Raw genomic sequence first — 22,364 nt, 5'->3', positions numbered from 1 at the left:
TGTTGAGATGGTTTTCTAAAATATGGCCTGTTGAACACATCTCAGGAGGCCGCCCTAGTTACAGTAAACAGGAGAACTCAGAGGTTAGCCAAACTCAGTCAAAGTAAGCATGGAGAGTGGTCAATGCTTAGTCTCAGGAGTGAGTGTGTGGACAGGGGTCCACAATGAGTCCACACCGTGAATTACACAATGATTCAGCTTTGACAGTTAAGTACAAAAAATACTCCATTATAGTCCCAAAAACACAGTAGAACAATATCACACAACACTCATTTACAAAACATATATGCAGCCACCTTTGGTTTGTAGAAACGCATACAATTCACTTTAACACTCGAAAAGAAGGTGAGTAATTATGCAGTAAAGAAAAAACAGTTCACAAGAATGAAGACAATACACCCTATGTTGAATGGGGCCTTGTGCCCAAAGGTCACTGTTAGGCAAGGTTGTATGTAGTAACCGTACACCAGCCTTGTCCACTTGCAATAGGCCTGTACTAAACACATTGGTAGAGTGACTGAGTAGCAAGGCTGATCTCTAGAGGGGTGAATGTGAGCTGTAAAGTGGCAACAGAGTTTCACAGTGACAAGTATTCAAATAACACATACTCAAGGTTTCTTAAATTAATATATAATTATTTAATCAACAGTCCGTTTTATAATAAGCCTTCTGTAGAAGGGAGAAATTGGCAACAATAAAAATGCACTTCAAAATACACTTCAGTTCAATAAGGTAGATACCCTTTTGGGATGGCACACAGATATTCCTACACCCTGAGGTGACTAATAGTTAGGACATTGTGGACATTAACATATCACTTTTCAAACTTAAATGGTAATACTGAAGTTGTGGCAGAAAGGAAACGGTTAGGGAAGGAAACAATGGTTAACAAGTTTCTCAAACAGGTAAGCACTTTCGTGTTTTTTACCTTCTCGTGGGTAAACTACTGTTCCCAAGAGTAGTAAAGTGAAATTGACTTTACTTACCTGTAGGTCCAGCACACCCAATCTTATGTGGAGTGCTTGGGGGTTACCTTGTAGCCCTGTATACTACTCTCTCATGTAACATTTGTATGTTACCCTCACTACTTTAAAAGGCTTGTGGCAATGTTTTAATTTTTCCTACCACTATGTTTTTTTTACCGCAGGCTGAACCCTCAGCTGCAGTACAGCACCCATGGGGGACCATTTTGTCAAAATGGCCCTTGTCGCCATTTTCTGTTTGAGAGGTCTTTCTTGGGTTTTACTCTGTGCATTGAGACAGGTTTGAGCCCTTTGTCTTGCCTTTGGAGGGCTTCAGCCCTGAAGCCCACCTCTGGCTCCAGTGTGTCTGGAAGGACAGGCGGAGTCTGCAGAGTCTCTTGGAGTGACCAGTGCCTCTTCTCTTTCCCTTGCTGAAGGCGGCCTATTCCTTCAAATACCCAGACTCACCGCGGAGCAGCCGCGGAGTCTGCAGATTCTCTTGGAGTCTGTGGAGACCTGGGGAGCCATGGGTCCCGAAATTATACAACAGACCAATAAATCCAACAAACCCAGTGTGAGGCGGTCCAGGGGCAAATCATCTGACTCACATGCAGGCCCCCTTGCTGGTTCGAATCCCTCTCACCAGACTGGAACTGTGCAAGGGAACTATGTGCCTGGAGGAAAAAAGCTCACTCAGTGCGCTTCAAACGGACAACAAGCAGCAAGTGAGTAACCAAATGACATTTAATCTGACTAATTTGACTACCTTTGCGGCTAGTAGAGCGCCGAGTTCACAGTCACAGTATCAAGCCCACTATCAAACCCAGTACCAAGCCCAAGCCCATAGTGATTGTGATCGTTTACTACACAGGATTCCTCGTATCACCATGTGGAAAGATGCAACAACTGAACAGCACGACTGTGAAATAGTAGAACCTGCCGTCAATCTAGACGTAATACACGCAGCACAACAGCCTGTCATGACTACTAAGAAGTTTAGTTTAAACATTAGTTTAGGCAGCATGCCTTTACATGATGAAATGGAAGTAGAACACACAATGAATCGTATGGGAAAACTGAAAGCTGAAATCTTTATTCTAAAATGACTAACAAACGCACCCGTCCAATTTCAGATCTTACGAAACATTGAAAACGCCAATGAACAAAATGTTCCAACATCTTGGGTAGAGAGTTGTAAGATGATCTTGAAGAATCTTGACACTGACATTGAAACCCTACATACCAACCCAAATTTGGTGAAAAAATACCTATGGAGAAGCGACTGAATAGCAACAGAAGACAAAAGGAGAACTCATAAATTGATGGAAAATGTACCCTATAAAAAATGAGCATATAATGAAATTCCAAATGATATAAAACTATTTCCAGTCTTGTCGACGAGAGTTGTTTTTTAAATTTAAACTGAATCTACTTAAGACACAAGAGTGAAAAAGTTTATGGCAGAAAAATAAAAACTTGACAAAGATCTGTGGACTATGTGAGGAATCTTTAAAACACCTTACTTTGCTATGCACAGCCCTTAGAAAGGAAAGAACAAGCTGTCTTGGAGACTTGATCACAAAAAGACCCTTTTTAAATGCTGACGATTGGTGGCAAATCTTGTTTGATGAGACAGAAAGAAAATTAACTTTTGCTCTTACCTTCTTTTTAGACATTGTGGAAGGAAAAAATTATAATTTTGAAAAGGAAAGTGTACAAGTAAAGGGACTGGAAACTATGGAGTAAAAATGTAATCTGCTGAGTGGAAACTTCATGTTACGCTGTCTAAACTGTGAAGATGTAATCATATTTGAAAGGTTTGTAATAATCCATATAATTTTTAATTTTTATTTTTTTTTTTTTTTTTTTTTTAAAAGGAAGGACAGGATGTGAGGGAGGTTGCTGAAACGCCCCTGTCCTTTGTCTCATGGAATGCCTGAATGCAACTAGTCCTGATTGGCTGGCTGGCTGTGCGATTGACAACCTAGGCTGTGCATGAATGGAAGAAATCTGCTTAAAAGGTGAGGGTTTGGGACTAGAGGCAGAGTTGACCACTGGGAGAAACACCTGAAGACACCGTGAACGAAGCTTGCTGCAACCTCCTGGACCCTTTGAATTGCCCAGTGAAGCCCTGATGCAGTGCTGAACTCCTTTTACACCTTGACAGAGAAGCTCCTGACGGGACGACTTCTCCCCTTGGGTTAGTGGGACCAACCAGCTCAGACGAACTCCACTGGACCACCATCCCCGACTTGCTGTGCCTCTCCGTTGCTTCGGAAGCCCAATGCCAGGGGTTGAGTATCCGTAGTTGAGTCAAACGGCTGAAGCAGTAACAAATCTGGCTAGAAGCTCCAGGAGTCTCCCAAGGACCATCTAGAAGCAAGACAACCAGATCCCTTATCCCCTCACCAGAGTGCAGGAACCAAGGAGTGAAGGAAGCCCAACCAGTATCGGAGATCCGTGACAGTGCTGTTTGGTAAGTGCTGAAATCGCGAAGTGCAGCTGAACTGAAAAGAGCCCATAGCTGCCAACGTCCTCCCAAGAACTGCCGCAGGAGCCCTCCAGACGTCCTCCCTCTTGTCCTCATGACTGAGGCCCCAGAATAGGGTCTGCACCGCTGTAGCAACCTCCTGGACCACTCTTCTTCAAACCAGAGGTACTGTTTAGGCTTGGGGTACTTACCTTAATGCCTTTTAGTTGTGTGCATCAGTTGGGAATTGCAGTGGCTTACCTTTTAGAGTCGATTCCAAATCTCTTTTCACAGGCTTAACAGCTTGGGACCCTACAAGTGATTTTTCTACAAACTAACTAACTTTGTGGAAGACTTTGATTTAATGTGCAACAGATCCATAGACTGTACCAATTGACTTTGGCTGTCCTGGCACCCTCAAGGATCTTCTAGTCCATTGACTTTGTCCCTCATGGGGGGTAGCTTATTGTAGACTTACTGCTTGGAAAGGCTTATCTAGATTTCTTTGGAAGCTGCAGTTGTCATCACATATCCTGAGAAACTGTCTAACCTTTTTCCTTCCCTAACCTTTCCTTTCTGAAACCTAAGAATCTGTATAACTACTGTGATATATAAATGCCATTCCTGTCCTTGTGATTGAAGTCACCTCAGGGTTTAGGAATTGTATAAGAAGCATATCCAAACATCCACTAACTGGTCTTGATTCTGAAAATTAATTTTAAAGTAGATTTACATTATTACACAAATTGCCTTTTTAAAGAATGCTTATTTAAAACTTGACATTAATTAAAGAACTATTTATAAACTAAAACCTTGAGTGTAAGTGTTACTTGGCTACTTGTATTTACAGATTTCAATTGTACAGCATTAGAGCAAACCTTAACCCCTATTGAGATAGGCCTGGTTGCCCAACTTGTGTAGTACAGAACTATACCAAAAGGTGGGTTACCTAATACCACGCAGATAAGTGTTGTGTAGTCTCACACAGTGTGACTGCATAAAGTCTTACCTAACAATTACTGATAGGGTTTTACTCACCTTGAATAGCATACTGCCATTCTAAAAGTATAAGTATAACATTAGGTTTTGCTTACCTCAAACTGCTTACTGCCTTTCTTAAAAGTCTGCTAGAATGCATGCTTACCTTAGTATTGATTTCCACTCTTCTGAAAAGTAACATTGATATAACTACATATTCCTGAAATAGAATAAGTCGAAGAGTTTATTACCAATAGGGTTTTACTCACCTTGAATAGCTTATTGTGATTCTAAATGTCTATACAGAGTTCTTAATTATCTATGAAGTACATAGCGCCCCTCTGAAAAGTAATTCATAAGTTCTTGCTTACCTTAGAATTGTGCTCCACTATTCTGAAAAGTAATGTTGGTGTAACTATCATTCCTGAAAGAAGAATAAGTTACATATGTTGCAAAGTACTTTTAACGTTGTTGGTAGAACTATATTATTCCTGAAACTGAATAAGTAAATTATAATTTACTCACCGTAATGACTAACAAACTCCTAGTCCATAGTCCCCCCTTTCCTCCATACTGTATGGGCGTCCCTCGCTAGGGACGGGAGACAACCTTTTTCACCAGAAAAAAAAAATCGTATTCCCCTTTAAATTTCAAGGTGCGCGTGGGCGTGGCCCTGGGAGCATGAACTCCCCTGACTCCGCCCACTAGTGCCACTCTTCAGTCCCATTTGACGCGTCGACAACATTATCATTGCCTAATGACACCAGTTTTATTAAGGGAGAGGATGTTGGGACATATGGAGGAAAGGGGACTATGGACTAGGAGTATGTTAGTCATTCCTTCCTCTCTGACCGACCCTCCCAGGTCCAACTTGGGACCTTCCTCTCTGCTATCTTTTTCTCTACCTGTGGTGTCCCCCAGGGGTCTAACCTCTCTCCCTGGCTGTTCATCCAATACCTGGCACTCCTTGCCCACGCATTGTCGCTCTCTGCCCCAACTTTCAGTGCTATGCGGATGACACAGCTCATTTTCAGGCTACCTTCGGCCACCTCTTCTCCGTCCCTCATCTCGGTCTGTCTGCTATCCAGGAGTGGTGTGCCGCCAATGACCTCTGCCTTAATGCCAGTAAGACTGAGATTCTCCTCATAGGCTCACCCACTCCCTCCTTTCCTGTAGTTCTCTGGCCGGCCTCTCTTGGCCCTCTTCCTGCTCCCACCTGCAAGGCTAAAAACCTCAAGGTCATCTTCGACTCCACATTCTCCTTCTCTTCCCACATCTCGGACATCTCTAAGAAGTCACACTACCAGGTGCACCTCCTCAGAGGTATTCTTCCTTTGCTCTCCTTCCCCCCCCCAGAAGCTCACTGTCTCCAGAGCTCTGGTTCTCTCTAGGCTTGACTATTGCAACAGCCTCTTTCTAAATCTGCCTGCTTCTACTCTCCGCCCTCTGCAACTCATCCAGAACAGGACTGTGAGACTTGTCCTTGGCCTCCAGCCCAGGGAACGTATCTCTCCAGGACTGAAATCTCTGCACTGGCTGCCAGTTATTGTGAGGATTACGTTCAAAACCCTCTGCATCGTCCACAAGGCCTTCTGGGGCCTGAGGCCTCAATACCTTAAACTCACTCTTCCTAAATATCTTCCTTCTTGAGCTCTTCGCTCATCCGCCTCCAACTCCCTCAGGGTCAGTCGCTTCTCCAAGCAACAAGTCGGTGGTAGATCGCTCTCTTCGGCTGGAGCCTCCATCTGGAACAGCCTCCCGGCCTCCCTGAAACTTGAGGAGAGCCATCTTCAGTTCTGAAAGCACTTTAAAACCTTGCTCTTTGCTTCTGTTTTCTCTCCCTCTCTCCCCTGCTGAATTCCAGGCTGATACTGAGACTGCACTGGTTACCTGGCCACCCTTCTGCTTGTTGCATGCCTGCACTGCCTCCCTGGCAACCCCTGCACCTGGGGACTGTTTTCTGTATCCCTACAGTCCGCCCCACCAGCGCTTATGTCTGCACTCACCCTGCACTTGCCACCAGCCGGACGTTTTTTTATTTATCTTGTTATTTTATTTTCCCATGTACTGCACTTTTCCCTTTAGCCCCAGGGTGGAGAGGTGACCCTCCTAAGAAAACAAGTTTCTCAAAACTGCCTGACCAAATGCTGCGTCCGACGAAGGCGTGGCCCACGAAGCCGCCTTACTGATGACCTGCCACGCAACATGCCTCTGAAAAGCCACAGCAGAGGCCTTGGCCCACATAGCGTGGGCATGCATATTTGCCAGGAGGGGTTTGTGCTACCCCTCATAAGACTCTTGATGGCCTCAACCATCCATCTTGCTATGAAGTCCTTGGAAGCTTGATAGCCTGGCCCTGATCCACCGAAGGCGACAAAGAGCCTTCGATTTGCGGAAGCTCTTGGTTCTGTCCAGGTCAAATTTTAAAGCATGCCTGACATCTAGACAGTGCAGAACCCTATGTGCCTCGTCCTTGGGGTCCGCGAAGAATGTAGGTAGCACTATCTCCTCATTGAGGTGAAACGAGGAGACTAACTTAAGTAAGAATGCAGGATGAGTTCTAAGGACCACTTCCAAGGTAGCATAGGGCTCTGAAGCCACCAGTGCCTGGATTTCACTGACCCTGCGTGCAGACCTAGGACCCATCAAGAGGGCTGTCTTAATGGCGACACGCCCGACGTCTGCAGAAGCCACTGGCTCGAATGGTTTATGCACCAAGGCACCCAAAATTAAATTGAGGTCCCACACAGGGTCTGGCTTCTTGATAGGTGGGTAGAGCCTGGGTTGGAGGATGAAAATACCACCTCCTCCAAATTCCTATATGCTACGATGATGCGGAATGTGTCTACTTGCACACATGAGTGTGCAAGGTGTGCTGAGAAGGATAGCACGTTGTCAGGTAAGATTGTATGCAGTAACCCTGTGGGAGACGACACCAGCCTAGTTCTCTTGGCAAAAGGTAACCCAACCTTTGCTATATGCCTGTACTACACAAGTTGGTAGTGTGACTGAGCGGCCAGGCTCATCTCAAGAGGGGTCAATGTGAGCTGTAGGGTTGCAACAGAGTTTCACAGTGACAAGTATTCAAATAAACGTATACTCAAGGTTTCTTGATTAAATAATTATTTATTAATTTAACAGTGTTTTAAAATAAGCCTTCTTTAGAAGGGAGCAATTGGCAACAATAAAAATACACTTAAAAATATTTTATTGAACCGAAGGAGTGTAAGTAGATACCATTTTGGGATGGCACACAGATATTCCTACACCTGGAGGTGACTTCAATAGCTGGGACACTGGACATTAATATATCACTTTTCACACTTAAATGGTAATATTGAAGTTGTGGCAAAAAAGAAAAGGTCAGGGAAGGAAGCAATGGTTAACAAGTTTCTCAAAAAAGGTAAGCAGTTTTGAACCTCGCCCCCTCCCCCTCCGCCCCTCCCAATGCAATGTAGATTAACCCTTCCCAGCTATACAAGTAAGGTATGGATGACTTTTGAGGAGGGACAGTTAAACACAAAGTCAGAAGTTAAGAAGAGTCTTCAGGAAGCCAGGACAGCCAATGTCACTTGAGCAACGTCTAGGGGAGCTGAGGCACTTCTTGAAGGTAGGTAAAAGTCTTGCACAATGTTAAAGAGAGTTTTGTTGTACAAGAAATCATTGTTGGGTCACAAGCTGAGAGCAAGCAAGCTACACACACAAGTAGTAAGTACCCCTTAGTTCACAGCACCTAAGGTCTGAAGCTAATGGTTACACAGCCGGCTTCTGTTCCTGTTGTAGTTCCTGCACAGCCTGTTGTTCCTGGGCCTCAGTCGTGGGGAAAAGAGGGAGGACATCTGGGTACTCCTGCACTACGATTTGAAGGTCGGCAGCAGCAACGGGCGCAATTCAGATCAGCGACATGGAACAAATCACTTAACTGTTGTTCTCCAGCATGGGGTCTGGCATGGATTCACATGCTCATGAATAAAGAATACATAGCAGTACACACATGCACAACCATGGGAGGTGGCAAGGCTCAGCATTACGCATCTCTTACCTTCTCACCAGGCTCACCTTCAAGCAAACAGGTTGCGCAGCACTGCTTGGCCGAATCTGGACTTCTCCCTGGTATCCCTATTGATGCAGTAGAACTTCGTGAAGGTGTGCGTCGACCTCCACGTAGCAGCCCTGCAGATGTCAAGCAGGGGAACACCAGATAGGAACGCCGTAGTTGCAGCGATCGCTCTGGTCGAATGGGCTCTTGGACAGCCAAGCAACAGTCAGTTTGCCAACCGGTGACAACGGATGACGCAGCCGGAGAGCTACCTGGAAATGGAAGCCTTGGAGAGGGTCTTCCCATGGTTCACGGGGCCAAAGTTCACAAAAAGTTGTGACGTCTTCTGAAAACTCTTTATGCAGTCCACATAGAACTTCACGCTCTAGCCACATCCAGTGAGTGCAAAGTCCTTTCAGCCGGCGAGGAAGGAGTCGGGAAGAATACAGGTAACACCAAGAGCTTGTTTAGATGAAAGACCGATGGCACCTTGGGCATAAATGAGGGGTGCTTCTGCAGCACTACACTCGTCTCATGGAATGTCAAATAAGATGGTTTACAAGAGAGGGCCTGGATCTCTCCCACTCATCGTGGAGAGGTGATGGCCACAGGAAAAGCTGTTTTCCACGACAGAAATTCAGTGGCGCTGAATGCATAGTCTCCAACGGAGGACCCATGGAGAGAGTGAGGCGAGGTGTGGCAAGGAGGCGTAGGGTGAACTTTCCTCTTCTTGGCTGGAGGTTCCGCTGACGGTATGGATGCCGAGGGAGGGGTCATCGGCGCAATGGGCATCCTCGTCCGGATCTCTGAGCATAGGGTAGGCAAGGCACTGAGAATGTCCACCAAGATGTCTCCAGGTGGCTGCTGTTGCGACGGAGGAGAAGGTGTTTGCGACCTGCTCTTGATGCATCGTTCCTCTTGGAAGGTCCGGAGTTTGGTTAACTCCTCCTCTGAGGAGATATCAGTGCCCTGGGAAGGCTACCGTTCCCCCCCCCCTTCTCTGCGACCAAGGGAGAGACTGTTTCAGTGAAATGATAGGCATCACCTTCTCTGGCGTCTTTTCGATGGGCTGAAAAAGAGGACTCCCTCCTGGCAGGCAGGGATACTCTTGCCTTCCGGCCGTGCACTGCGGATCCGCCATGGTGGCCTTCGTGAGGGACGCCACCACTCCTTCGGTGGAAGGTTGGGCCTTTGTCAGATGTACCTGGGCCTTCACGGCCTTGGTCGAGCCCGCGGCCTTCACCTTAGGGGGAGGGTCCGAGCCTCACTCGCCCTTGGCCTTCTCTGGAGGGCCTGTCTGGGTCTTCTCCAAGAGTTTGCCCGGATGGTGCAAATTCCTCTTGGTTGAAGAGCCTGAGCATTGGCTAGTGATCGAAACCGCTGGAGACGCTGTACTCGCCATGGCCGCAGAGGAGCCTGTTGCAGCGGCGCTTCCGGTGACAGTGGACTCGCTGTGCTTCACCTTTTGTTGGACCCCCACAGGAAGGGCGTCTTCAAAGGTCTTAGAAGACTGCTCAACTTTCTTCTGGGCAAGGGAGGCATGCTGCCGGCACTCACCCAGAGCAGGGGCCTTGGCCTGCAGCCACTCCTTGAGCCGCCTGTGCCGATCCTTCAGCGTGCGGGACACCATCTCCTGACAAAACACACAGTTTCGTCCACGTGCGTCGGGTCCGAGTGCAGGAAGTAAAGGCATAGGGAATGTCCATCATCCGAAAAAGACAATCCGCAGGCCGCAGCTGGAAAAAATCTTGAAAAGAGGCACAGAGTCCTCCTTCTCATCAGATATGTCCACGCGGCGTAGGCCTTGAAGAATTTTCTGGAATCCTCCACAAAAAAAACTCAACGAAATTCGCCCTTGAGGGGCGCCGAAGAATCCGATAAACGGGTCCCCGTTAATCGGAAGCTACATCGATGGAGCGTGAGGCTCGATTGACCGAAAAAAATAGAGTAGAACTCTTAGAAAAAGCAGAAAACGTAGTAAAAGCTCGAGAGCCCAGCACGAAGACTCCCAACACTTGAACGTGCAATAAAAAATCGCTGCCAGAGGCGGGGCTTAGGTAAAGGGCAGTCATTGGCTGGGGGCAGTATGACCCAGAGACCAGTGATTGGTTGTTAGGAGAAAGACAGTTCAGAAATGAAACTAACTGATTTTTCTTTACCAAGGATTAGCAGCCTGACCACAGAGAATATGCATGAGCATGTGAATCCATGGCAGACACCATGCTAGAGAAGAACAAGTTACGCTCTTACCGTATAACGTTCTTTCGATGGGATGGTCTGACGACGTATTCCATATCTATGACATGTAATCACCACAGCTGTGCTGCTTCAGAAAATCTTCAGCGTCTGCGTCCTGCGTCGATGACGTCGAGGACCTCCTCCGACAGCCGACGTCACTGGATGTTATAAGAAGGACGCACGACACCCGTAGCCTCAGTTTTAGTTTTTTCCCAGAACGTGTGGCACCAGTCTACTGCCAGGCTGACACACAAAGCCTTGCGGAAACGTAAGCTGCAATCGCATAAGAAATTCTGTAGCAGGGAAGGCAGAGAGGGAGCGATATGGAATACGTCGTCGGACCATCCCATCGAAAGAACGTTACCAGGTAAGAGAGTAACTTGTTCTTCGAGGGGATTGGGTCCTCCGACGTATTCCATATGTATGACAGACTCCCAAAGCAGTACCAATGCAAGGAGGTGGGAAAAGAATTTAGAAAATTGAAATTTAGAATGCCCAATCAAATTGCGGAGTAAAGGACCGCCTTGCCAAAGGCCAGATCCTGCCCACGGATGGAATCGAGGGAGTAGTGACGTACAAAAGTATGTACCGAAGCCCAGGTGGCTGTATCACAGATGTTACGAAAAGGAACACCCCTATGTAGGGCAGTAGAGGCAGCCATAACCCTGGTAGAATGGGCCCGCAAACCGACCGGTGGGTCCTTACCCGCCAAGCGGTAACACAGAGATAGCCAGAATAATCCAGCAAGACCAGGTCTGCTTCGTCGCACCTTGTCCCAAACGCTTTCCAGCCTAACCAATGAAGAGTTGATCATCCACTCTGACCCGGGACATGCATGAAATATAAAAGTTTAATGCTCTCCTAGGATCAAGCCTATGTATCCTCTCCTCTTCCTTACCAGGATGTGGAGGAGGATGTGGAGGAGGATAAAACGCTGGAAGAACAACCTTCTGGCCTAAAAGAAATTCCGACACCACCTTCGGAAGAAAGGAAGGACGAACTCTAAGGACAACCCTGTCCTTATGAAACACAGTGAAGGGTGGCTTAACTGAAAGTGCCTGTAACTCACTCACTCTGCGAGCGGAAGTGACCGCAACCAAAAAGACAGTTTTAAGAGTTAACAGTCTCAATGGGCAAGAATGCAAAGGCTCAAACGGAGCACCCATCAGAAACTTGAGAACAAGGTTCAAATCCTAACCGGGCACATGGAAAGGTGACGGAGGGAAAACATTAGTGAGCCCTTTCAGAAACTGAGAAATTAAAGGAATTTTAAAATAGGAACATTCTTCAGACGAGCGCTTATATATGGACAGCGCCGCCAGGTAACCTTTAACGGTACCCACTTGCAAGCCCCTGTGGGCCAAAGAAAGCAAAAAAGACAGAACCATGGGAATGTCACATGAAAAAGGATCCACATTCTTAACTCTGCACCAGTCGCAGAACTTACGCCAACAGCAACAGTACAGGGACTTTGTTGCGGGCCGTCTGACCGAGAGCAACACCTCCATCACGTCTTCAGGGATGTCCCAATCCTTATACCTCAACCTTTCATAAACCAAGCGTGAAGGTTGAGGGATCTGACCTCTGGATGGAGAACCCGACGCCCCTCCCGTGAGAGCAGATCGTCTCGGTAGGGAAGACGACGTGGAGGGCAGATGGACGAATCGAGAAGGTCCGGGTACCACGTCCTCCGGGCCCACGCCGGAGCAATGAGGATCATCTGGGAACCGAACCTCTGCAGTACTTGCGGGATGACGGGGACTGGAGGAAACGCGTACAGCAGTGGGAATGACTACTCCACCACAAATGCGTCTCCTAAGGCTCCTTTTGGAGGAAATTCCCGCGAGCAGAACCTCTCGCACTTCCTGTTGACACTGGAGGCGAAGAGATCCACTTGAGGGGTCCCCCAAAGGGCGAAGATCTCCAGGAGAATCTCCTGAGCCAGCTCGTGAGAGATCGCGCTCTGCCTGCTCGGAGCGTCCGCCGTCTCGTTTTCGTCTCTGGCCAGATGAGCTGCCGAGATCGAAACTTCCTGCTGGATTGCCCAGAACCAGAACTGCATCGCCTCCCTGCACAGAGGAAGTGACCCTGCCCCCCCTTTTTTGTTGAGGTAGTGCATGGCCACTGTTTTGTCCGTCAGGATCAGTACATTCTTCCCTCGCAGAGTCGGCAGAAAAGCCTTCAGGGCTAGCCTGACGGCCGTCAGCTCCAACAGATTGATATGGAGTCTGGACTCCGACGGAGACCAACGACCGCTGACTGTCAACTCGTTGGCATGAGCTCCCCATCCCATGAGGGATGCGTCCGTCACGATCGTCACCTCCGGCCAGGGTAGCCAAAATGGAGCCCCCTTCAACAGATTGTCTTCGACAGCCCACCACAGAAGGTCCTGGGTGACCGAAGACGGCACCTGAACAGGATCCGACAACCTGCCAGAGGACTGAGACCACTGGAGCTTGAGTGCCCATTGCAAAGATCTCATCCGCAACCTGGCCACTGGCACCAGAAGAATGCAGGATGCCATGAGGCCGAGCAATCTCAAGAACTCGAACGCCAGGAGACTATGGGCAAGCTGAAACTTGTGCACCATCTGCTGAATGTGAAGAGCCCTCACCTGGGGAGAAAAACACTGCCCCAGGGACGTGTCGAGCACAGCTCCGATGTACTGGAGCCTCCGAGTTGGTGTCAAATTGGACTTCTTTAAGTTGAGGGAGAAGCCCAGTTTGTGGAAGGAGTGGCAGGTGACTGACAGATGATCCAGGACATGCTCGGCAGAGCGCGCCCTGATCAACCAATCGTCCAGGTAGGGGTGTCTATGAATCCCCCCTTTCCTGAGGTGCGCTGCCACCACTACCATGAGCTTGGTGAAGACCCTCGGGGCGGAGGTCAATCTGAACGATACCCGAAACTGAAAGTGCGAGTCGCCAACCGCGAACCTCAGGTACTTCTTGTGGTTTGGATGTATTGGCACATGAAAATAAACGTCCTTGAGGTCGAGAGACACCAACCATTCGTGGAGTTGAAGGGCCTGGAGGAATTGAGAGAGAGTAACCATCTTGAACTTGTCCTTTCTGAGTTCAACCCGCGCAAGTCCATGATGGGTCTCAAACCCCCGTCTTTCTTGGAAATCAAAAAATAAGGGGAATACCATCCCTTGTTCCTCTCCGCTACAGGCACCAGTTCTATGGCGCCTTTCTCCAGCAGGGATTGAATTTCCTGCGCAAGGAGCGGATCCGGACTCTTCAAAGAGATTTCCTGGTGGATTGTCTCGAGGCCTCTGCCGGAAAGGAAGACAGTAGCCATGGGTTATGATCTCCAGAACCCACACATCTGAAGTAATGGCGTGCCACTCTGCAAGATGCTGTGCCAGCCTTCCCCCAACCGGCAAACCATGGGACATGGCCTCATGACTGAGCTGAAGCGGCTGCGGCGTTGCCTGAGGGCAAAGAGGCAACAGCACGAGCGGCCTTGGCACCTCGAGTACCTTGTTTTCCACCTCTGGCAATCCTACGGTGGCCCCTTTGACTGGCAGCTCCTCTCGCTTTACCAAAGGATGAGTAATAACGAAAGGAACCTCCCATCCATTGCTTTCCCCTAGGACGAAAAGGCGGAAGTTGGCGAACTGCAGTGCCCAACGACTTCGCTGCAGCTTTGGAGGTCTGCAACCTCTTAAGGCTCTCGTCACCTTGCTGCCAAAAAGATGTTCCCCGTCAAAGGGCATGTTGAGGAGCCGGGCCTGCACATCAGGAGCAAACCCAGACTTCCGCAACCATGCAAACCTGCGTATCACAGTGCCCGCCGCCATGGACCGGCTGACGCAATCTGCCATGTCCAAACCCGACTAAACGGCCTCACACATGGCATCCTTGCCATCCTGAACCATGGCAATGAAACCATCCCGTTCGTCCCCTTCGGGAATATGTGCAGCCGCTAAGGAAACAGTTCCACAGAGTGTGCGTGAAACGCGACAAGGCACATATGGAGTTGGCCGCCTGAACCGCCATACCCTCTGAAGAAAACACTTTCTTTGCCCAGCCATCAAAACGCTTGTCGTCCCCATCAGGAGGGATGGTAGGATACGACGCCTGCTTTGTCGGGGGCATAGCCGCCTGCACCACCAAACTCTCCGGAGTGGGGTGCTTGGTCAAGTAGCAGGGGTCGGTACTGGCTGGGCAGTATTTTCGCGGCAAAGACTTGCCCACTGCCGGGAGACTCTCCGGAGCAGTCCAAGCCACAGCCACCCTCCTCTGTGTACTGGGTCAGTTGGTGCACCTTGGTCGAGGATATCTGTAAGGTCACCCTGAAGAAAATCCCCTGGGGGAGCAGACCATCCCAAGTACTCGACCCTGGACATATGGCGCCGGTACGAGGAGTCGGCATGAGTGCCAGGCTCAGGCCTACAAAACTCCACCCCCGGAGGGGTGTCCAGCCCACTGGCATCGTGCAGGGATTGCCGCAGGTCTTCAATTTGGCTATGGCCCGAGAAAATCTTGTCCGGTACCGTATCCGGAACCATGCCATCATCAGAGCCCTCATCCACCTCTGAAATAAACTCAAGCTGGCGGAAAGAAGGCACAGAATGTGGAACAAAGCCATGCTTGGCCTTTGCCAGAGCCTTCTTAGGCGGTTCCACCGCGCCCCGGTGAACCCCTGCCGAAACAGCCTCGAAAGGTGGCGAGTGAATCGGCGTCGAACGCGGCGCCGACAGCATCGATGGCGCCGACACCGTCCTCGAGGCCAGGGCCCCGAGCGTGTCCCTTGACAGCCGGGGCGCCGATGGCATCGACGACTTCTTCGAAGGCGGGGCCTCGAAAGAGTCCGTCCACGACCTCGGCGCCACCAGCGTCAACGTCTTCCTTGAAGACACCACAGGTTCACGCGGTCGAGCGCATCGAGGACTGGGACCTGGACCGGGCATGACGAGAACGATTCCCCTTGTCCGAGCGGGACCTCTCCCGCGAATCGTGACGACCACCCGAGCCCGAAGGCGTGCGAGCGGTGTCTCTCGACCGACCCTACTCGGAGGCGCGTACGGACCAGTGCCCGACGATTGGAGAATCGCCAACATTTTCTTCCCGAAGGAAGCCCTTTCCTCCGGCGTTGCATGCTCGGTGGGGTAAGCGACCCGCCGACGGGCTGAGTCCTCGTAAGAGGACGGGGAAGGCGACCGATGACGGCGCTTCCGGGAGTGCCTCGAAGAGGCAGAGGAGTGGCGAGACCGACTCCGGGACCGAGACCCACTGGACTTCCGACGACGCAGAGAGTCACCTCTCGAATCGTCCGTCGAAAGCCCTGCAGACCTCGACTTCCGGGGCTTGGACATCTTACCTACCGATAACTTCTTCTTGCCCTCCCGCAAGGCTTTAGAAGTGAGCGAATGGCAGTCGACACAGTCATCCGTGTCATGGGTCTCCCCGAGGCACCAGAGGCAGGCGTTGTGCGAGTCCGTAACTGACATCTTGGACCCACAGTCCCGGCACTTCTTAAAGCCCAGACACGGTGTGGAAGACGAGGTAGACATCTTCACGAAGAAAGACTTCACAATACCAAACAGGTTTGAAGAACCGAGAAAGAACAAGAACTCCAAAGAGTCAAGGCGCACCGAGATCTCCGAAGCAAACACGTTCGCAGAAAAAACGGAACTGAGGCTACGGGCGTTGTGCGTCCTACTTATAACATCCAGTGACGTCAGCCGTCAGAGGTGGTCCTCGAGGGCGGTGTATCGACATCGACGCAGGACGCAGACGCCGAAGATTTTCCAAAGCAGCACAGCTGTGGTGATTACATGTCATAGTTATGGAATATGTCCGAGGACCCAATCCCCTCAAATTTGCGGTTTCAGCTAGTTGCAAATAGTACCACCGTGGTTCTTTGATACCTTGTGGACTTTCCTTGCTTCTGGGGTCCAGCACTCTGTTCAGGTGGCTCAGGCTTGGTCAGCCCTGCTTCGAGAGAGTCCGGAGGATCTTCCTGGAGCTCGGGTTCGGCTTAAAAACGATGCACTCGATTCTGGTGTCCCTGTACCTTATCACTCGGTTCCTGTAGCAGCAATGGAATTACAGCCAGCAGAGAGGGGTTTCAGTCGAGTTAGACTTTGGGTCGATTGGTCCCACCAAGGGGCGAAGTCGTCCTTTCCGGACTTCTCTAGTCAATGTCTTAATGGGAGCTTCAGCACTGCAGCAGAGCTTCATCGGGCAAACCGAGGTGCAGCAAATTTCTCTTCATTTCTTTCTTCAGTTCCTTTGTCCAGTGGTCGACACTGCCTTCCCTGCAAAATACCTCACCTTTTATGCAAGTTTCTCCCATCCATTTGTAGCCTAGCTGCCACTCACACAGCAGGGTGGCTGTCCTGCAAGGACAGCCAGCCAGCCAGCCAATCACCTTTGGGAGCATTCCTGTAACCAAGGAGACTAAGCACAAGGAGTTTCGGGCACCTCCCTCGCTTCCTGCCCTGCCAGACACGCAGGAGCCAGATGCAGGCTTCACCAGTGAAACCCGCCAAAGACAAAATGAACAAATGGAACAAACCTGGTTTGGCGTGCAGAGTAAATCTCAAAAAGGATCTTTCCAACAAGAAATGGCGAAAAAAGACGACTGGGGCCATTTTGACAAAATGGGCAACCTTGGGTGCCATACTGCAGCTCCGAACACAGCCCGCGGTAAAAATGGTAGGAAAAAGTAAACCACTGCCACCATCCATTAATTGTAGAAAGGGTAACATAAAAATGTTACACGAGAAGTTAGACACAGGGGATACCAAGTAACCCCTCCAGCACCCTGTTGTAACAGTGTGTGCTGGGTCTATAAAGTGGAATATATCAGTAAAGTCAATTTCACTTTACTACACTTGGAAACAGTAGTCAGCCAAGAGAAGGTATTTAAACCTTAGCAGAAATCAAAAGGATTTCTCTGACACTGCACTGAGGGTGCTATGTGTAAATGCAAAAAGATGATGCCCATGGAGCTTGTTAGACTGCAAAACCAAAAGAAACAGTTTTCAAATATAATTTTTTTTTTTTTTAAAAGCATGAGGGAGTGGGGGAAAAGGTATTGTATTCTTCAGGATAAAAATGAGAAGTCCTAAAGTGCAGCAAAAGAGCTGGGGGTCTCTATGATAGAAGGGAATTTGCACATTTCTGAGAATTCGCCCTAACACATGTCGTCCAAGATGCAAATCAAAGGATCGACTGCCTTTGATTCTGCCCAGTGACAAAATCTAGCCCACTTGCTCTTGTACTGGCTCCTAGTCGCGTCGCTCCTAGCGCCCTGCATGATGTCTAGGTTAGCCTGTGACAGATGCAGATGCATTAATCTGACCTGTTCAGGAACCACACAGCAAGGGCTAACCTCTTGGGGGGGAGGGGGGTTCTGGCTGTGAGAAGGTGAGCTGGGCCCAGCGGAAGGTGCACCAGGGCCTGTTCTGACAGGCTGAGTAGTTGTGAGAACCATGGCCTCGCAGGCCACCACAGAGCTATCAGGATGACACGGAGGTGCCGGGCCTCACTGATCTTGCAGATTACCCTGTGGATCAGGGGAGTGGGAGGGAAGGCATACAAGGTCATGTTGTGCCATTGTATCTGCATTGCATCGCCCATAGAGCCCCTGCCAGGACGCGAACTTGGGGCACCTCCTGTTGGACCAGGTGGCAAAAAGATCCACCTGAGGATGACCCCATCTGTTGAAGATACCCTAAAGGACTTCCACTCTTAGTAGTCCGCACCCAGTCTTGCTGAGCCTGTCCTCTTCCAGGTTGGACTGCCCGGGAGGTGGATTGCCCTCAAGTGCATGTTGTTTTCCAGGGCCCACTCCCAAATGCTGACTGCCAAGTTCCATACGGGAGGAGACCTGGTGCCACCCTGCTTGTTGATGTAATACATGGTGGTGGAGTTATCCGTTTGAATGAGGATCATCTTGACACCAATTAACGGAAGAAAGGCCTTGAGAGCAAGACAGATCGCCTTCAGCTCTAGCCAATTAATATGGGCCTGCTGTTCCTGAAGCAACCAAATTCAATGGATGCTGTCGCTGTCAAGGGTGGCTCCCCAGCCCTCCAAGGAAGAGTCCTGCTGTGTTGGATGCCTGAAGGGCTTGCCTAGCCTCAAATTGCAGTCCGTGCTCCACCAGACAAGGTTCTGCTGGAGAGAGGGAGGAACCCTGCTCCTGACTCCATGAGGCTGCGAGGTGCAGTTGCAATCGTCTCATTTTGAGCTTTGTGTATGGCACTGCCACTAGACATCCCACCAAGATACCCAAGAGGTGCAGATACCACCATGCTGAGGTCACTGCTGAGAAAAAGACCCGTGGCCCTCCTGATGGCTGTGATCTTCTCCTCCGAGGGAAAAACTCTCTCTGAGCTTCTATCCCAGATGAGGCCCAGGAACGTTCGGTTCTGCGTAGGCTCTAGCTGTGACTTCTTAAGATTGATTGTAAATCCCAATTCGTGTAGCATATTCCTGAGGGTGGAGGAGGTGTGATGGACTGCCTCTGGGAAACTCGCCCTGACGAGCGGGTCGTCTAGGAATGGATAGACATGGTGACCCTGGGCCCTGAGAAGGGCTGCCACTCCGTTGAAGAGACTTTAGGGGTTGTGTGCTTTTGTACACATGGTGCGTGGCTGCCATTGTCCCTGTGGTGCGATTCCCCCATAACAATGCCAGTGGCCTGTCTATCGGGCCGGGCATCTCGGAGAACACAGGCTCTGCTGAGAGGTCGATGGCTTCCAAATCGGAGCCATGACTGCAGACAGATTCCTAGTCGTCCGAAGAGGCGGTGCCAACGGGGGGAAAAGGCCTTCAGCCTGCATGGCGTAGGCTGCCCACCGTTTAGTCCGCCTGTCTTTCAACGTCTTCAGTCGAAAGAGCTTGCAGGCCTTGCATGAGCACTCGGGGCCCGAGGAAGCCACTGATTGCATCAGCAATCAGTGTCCTTCCAAGGAAACTTGCCGTTACACAACGGGCAGAATTTATAGAGAGTCTTCTCCATAGCAGAGGGTAGCGGCAGCCAAACCAAGAAGAGAGAGGGGTGAAGGAAATACATTCTCAGAGAGGAATAAAAACCCAGGGCCCCACTCTCCCTACTGTAAGGGCCTGACTGGAGGGCTGAGGCCATGCGGTCGTCATTCGTCGAGCAGTTGTAGATGTGGCCGGCAGCAGCAAACCCACGAAGCAGTCGAAGGTCGTCTGAGTGACTAGACGACCGTAGGCCGTGGAAATAAGCTTTAGCAATATAAAACTCTTACAAGCTCTGCATAAGCGGCCAACTAGGTTGGTGGAAAAAAATGATCTGGTGGGACCTCGAGGAGTGAGGAATATTGGGTACACTACACATCCGTTTAGGGATAGTGTTACAGTCACGCCCATGCCAACGTCCTTTTCGAGCTTCAAAAGAAAGATGCAATACTCTGCGAGTTCCACTAGATGTTGAACTATATGCACAGCATGTGATTCTAAGCAGATTCACAAACATTAGAAAACTGAATACTTGATCAATATTACGTAAAGGCTCGTAAGCCAGATACTCCGCATAGAGCAACCGACCACGATGGCGGAGATAAACAATCAGAGGACCTAGCTGCGTGAAAGATAATGGGTACAATACATGTCACTGGGGATAGTATTACAAAAACGTCATTCAATACTCTGCATCAACCACTAGATGTCGGCCTATGCAAATAATGTGATTGTAGGCAGATCCACAAGCCTCCGAAACAAGTTTACATATACTTGAAAGCTGTATGCACACAAGGCTGCACTCTATGCTAGTGTCCTTAAACCGGTCTGAATGCTGCACCTTGTCCTTTTGTGCCAATGCCTGTAAACAACAACGGTGGGATTCTAGGCTGCTGGCATTTTTTTGTTTTGTGCTCTTTTCGGGCACATCCATCACCTTTTCAGACACCCCTCCCTACCTATGCCTCCAGAAACCCCACTCCTCTTCACATTCGAGGCAATTGAACTCATCTCTTCCTATTGTAGGTAGTGTGCCCAGTACACGTGCAAACAAAAACTTCCCCCTGAACACTAAACCACCTCCACGTCTGCATTATTGATGCACAACTCGTGGGCAGGGCAGCACACGTATTGCTTGTCCACCGGCATACTTATTTTTAAGTGATTACCCGGTAATACCACCAAGTTCTGTTTTGAACTACAACAAATGCCTGGTGCAGAAAAGAAAAAAGTACCCCAACAGAATTGTGATGGAAGAGTTGTAAATAGCTTGACACCTTAATCTGAACACTCTCCTGATTGAAGGCAGGGTGGGGGCAGGAAAACAATATATCTTGTATAAGCAGACAAACAATGAATTGTTGGCCAATAGAAATCAGGCGTTAAGAACAGAAGATCTTTCTCAACAAATTGTAATACAGAAAATGAGTTTACCTTATTTGAACTCCCGAGTACATATGATTATAGATGTCATTGTCTTCAAGTACTCCATGTCCATTGTCATAAAAATAAACTCCAACCTGATGAACATTGAAACAAAATGTGTCACTTGACAAGAAAAACTAAGCTAAGATTTGTAAAAATAAGGTTGCCACATGGCATTAAGCAAGCATAAACCAACCTGCTTTCCACTGTGTATTCGGTTTCTCCTCAGTACTGGCGTGCTTCCTGTCGTCACCCAGACTCCAGCCAGTGTGTTACTGTATACTTCATTTTCCTCAATAACACCTTGTCCCTTTTCATGCTACATAGAGAAAATAATGAAGCATGTTTAATGCACACATATTGGAAAGGTTACTCTGAACAAAAATTAACATTTAATTTCAGGACAGCCAGCCAGCAAATCAGGACTAGTTTCGTTCAGGCACTCCTAGAGACAAAGGACAGAGGAGTTATGGGACATTTCCTCACCTCCTGTCCTTCTAGACACACTGGAGCCAGGGCGGGCTTCAGGGCTGAAGCCCACCAAAGGCAAGACAAACAAAGGGCTCAAACCTGTCTCAACGCACAGAGTAAACCCCAAGGAAGACCTCACAAACAGAAAATGGCGAAAAAGAAAACTGGGGCCATCTTGACAAAACGGTCAACCATTGGTGCTGTACTGCTACTGAGGGTTCAGCCTGCAGTAGAAAAACACAATGGTAGGGTAACATAAAAATGTTACATGAGATAGTAGGAGGACTGGCTACTAAGTAACCCGCAGCACTCCACATAAGATGTGTGCTGGACCTACAAAGAGAAAAGTCAAGTCAATTTCACTTTACTATTCTTGGGAATTGCAGTTCACACAAGAAAATGGTATTTAAAACTTATGAGAAATCCAAAGGATTTCTCATTGACACTACTGAAGGTGCTGTGTGCCACCATACAAAAAGCTGATACCTATTGAGTTTGTCAGACTCCAAAAACAGTGTAAACAGTGTAAACAGTGTAAACACAAAATCCACATCGGGTCAAAATACATGAGAGGGAGAAAAAGGTCCTACTGACTCAGGGGTTAAAATTAAACAGCCCTAAATCCAGCAAAAGAGCTGGGTGTCTCTATTTGGGGGGGGGGGGGGGGGGGGGGGAATCTAAGGTGGGAGGATTTTTGCACAGAAATTAAAATTCTGCCTAACAAAGTAAATCATGCATGTAAAACAAGAATTGTCAATGCCAACAGTTTGGACTTCTGTGCAGACACGGGAAAGGTGTTCAGACAGTTTTTCTGAAGTCTAACTAAGGGCTTA

At 49.0% G+C, this 22,364-nt stretch overlaps 1 protein-coding gene across 2 annotated transcripts in view; it reads right to left on the bottom strand.

Annotated features, from left to right (window-relative positions):
* The window catches only part of FBXO11 (F-box protein 11), a 911,561-nt gene that overhangs the window by 488,264 nt on the left and 400,933 nt on the right, over positions 1–22,364 (bottom strand). For both annotated transcript variants that reach the window (XM_069608416.1, XM_069608415.1), the window contains exons 15-16: positions 21,257–21,379; positions 21,070–21,155 (exon numbers count right to left, since the gene is read on the bottom strand). In XM_069608416.1, the coding sequence (XP_069464517.1) occupies positions 21,070–21,155; positions 21,257–21,379 (209 nt within the window). The remainder of the gene's footprint in view (positions 1–21,069; positions 21,156–21,256; positions 21,380–22,364) is intronic.

Source organism: Ambystoma mexicanum, chromosome 4q, assembly GCF_040938575.1.
Source record: "Ambystoma mexicanum isolate Mex_15411 chromosome 4q, UKY_AmexF1_1, whole genome shotgun sequence".
Classification (NCBI taxonomy): Eukaryota; Metazoa; Chordata; class Amphibia; order Caudata; family Ambystomatidae; genus Ambystoma; species Ambystoma mexicanum.
This window is presented reverse-complemented; position numbering and strand designations above follow the sequence as displayed.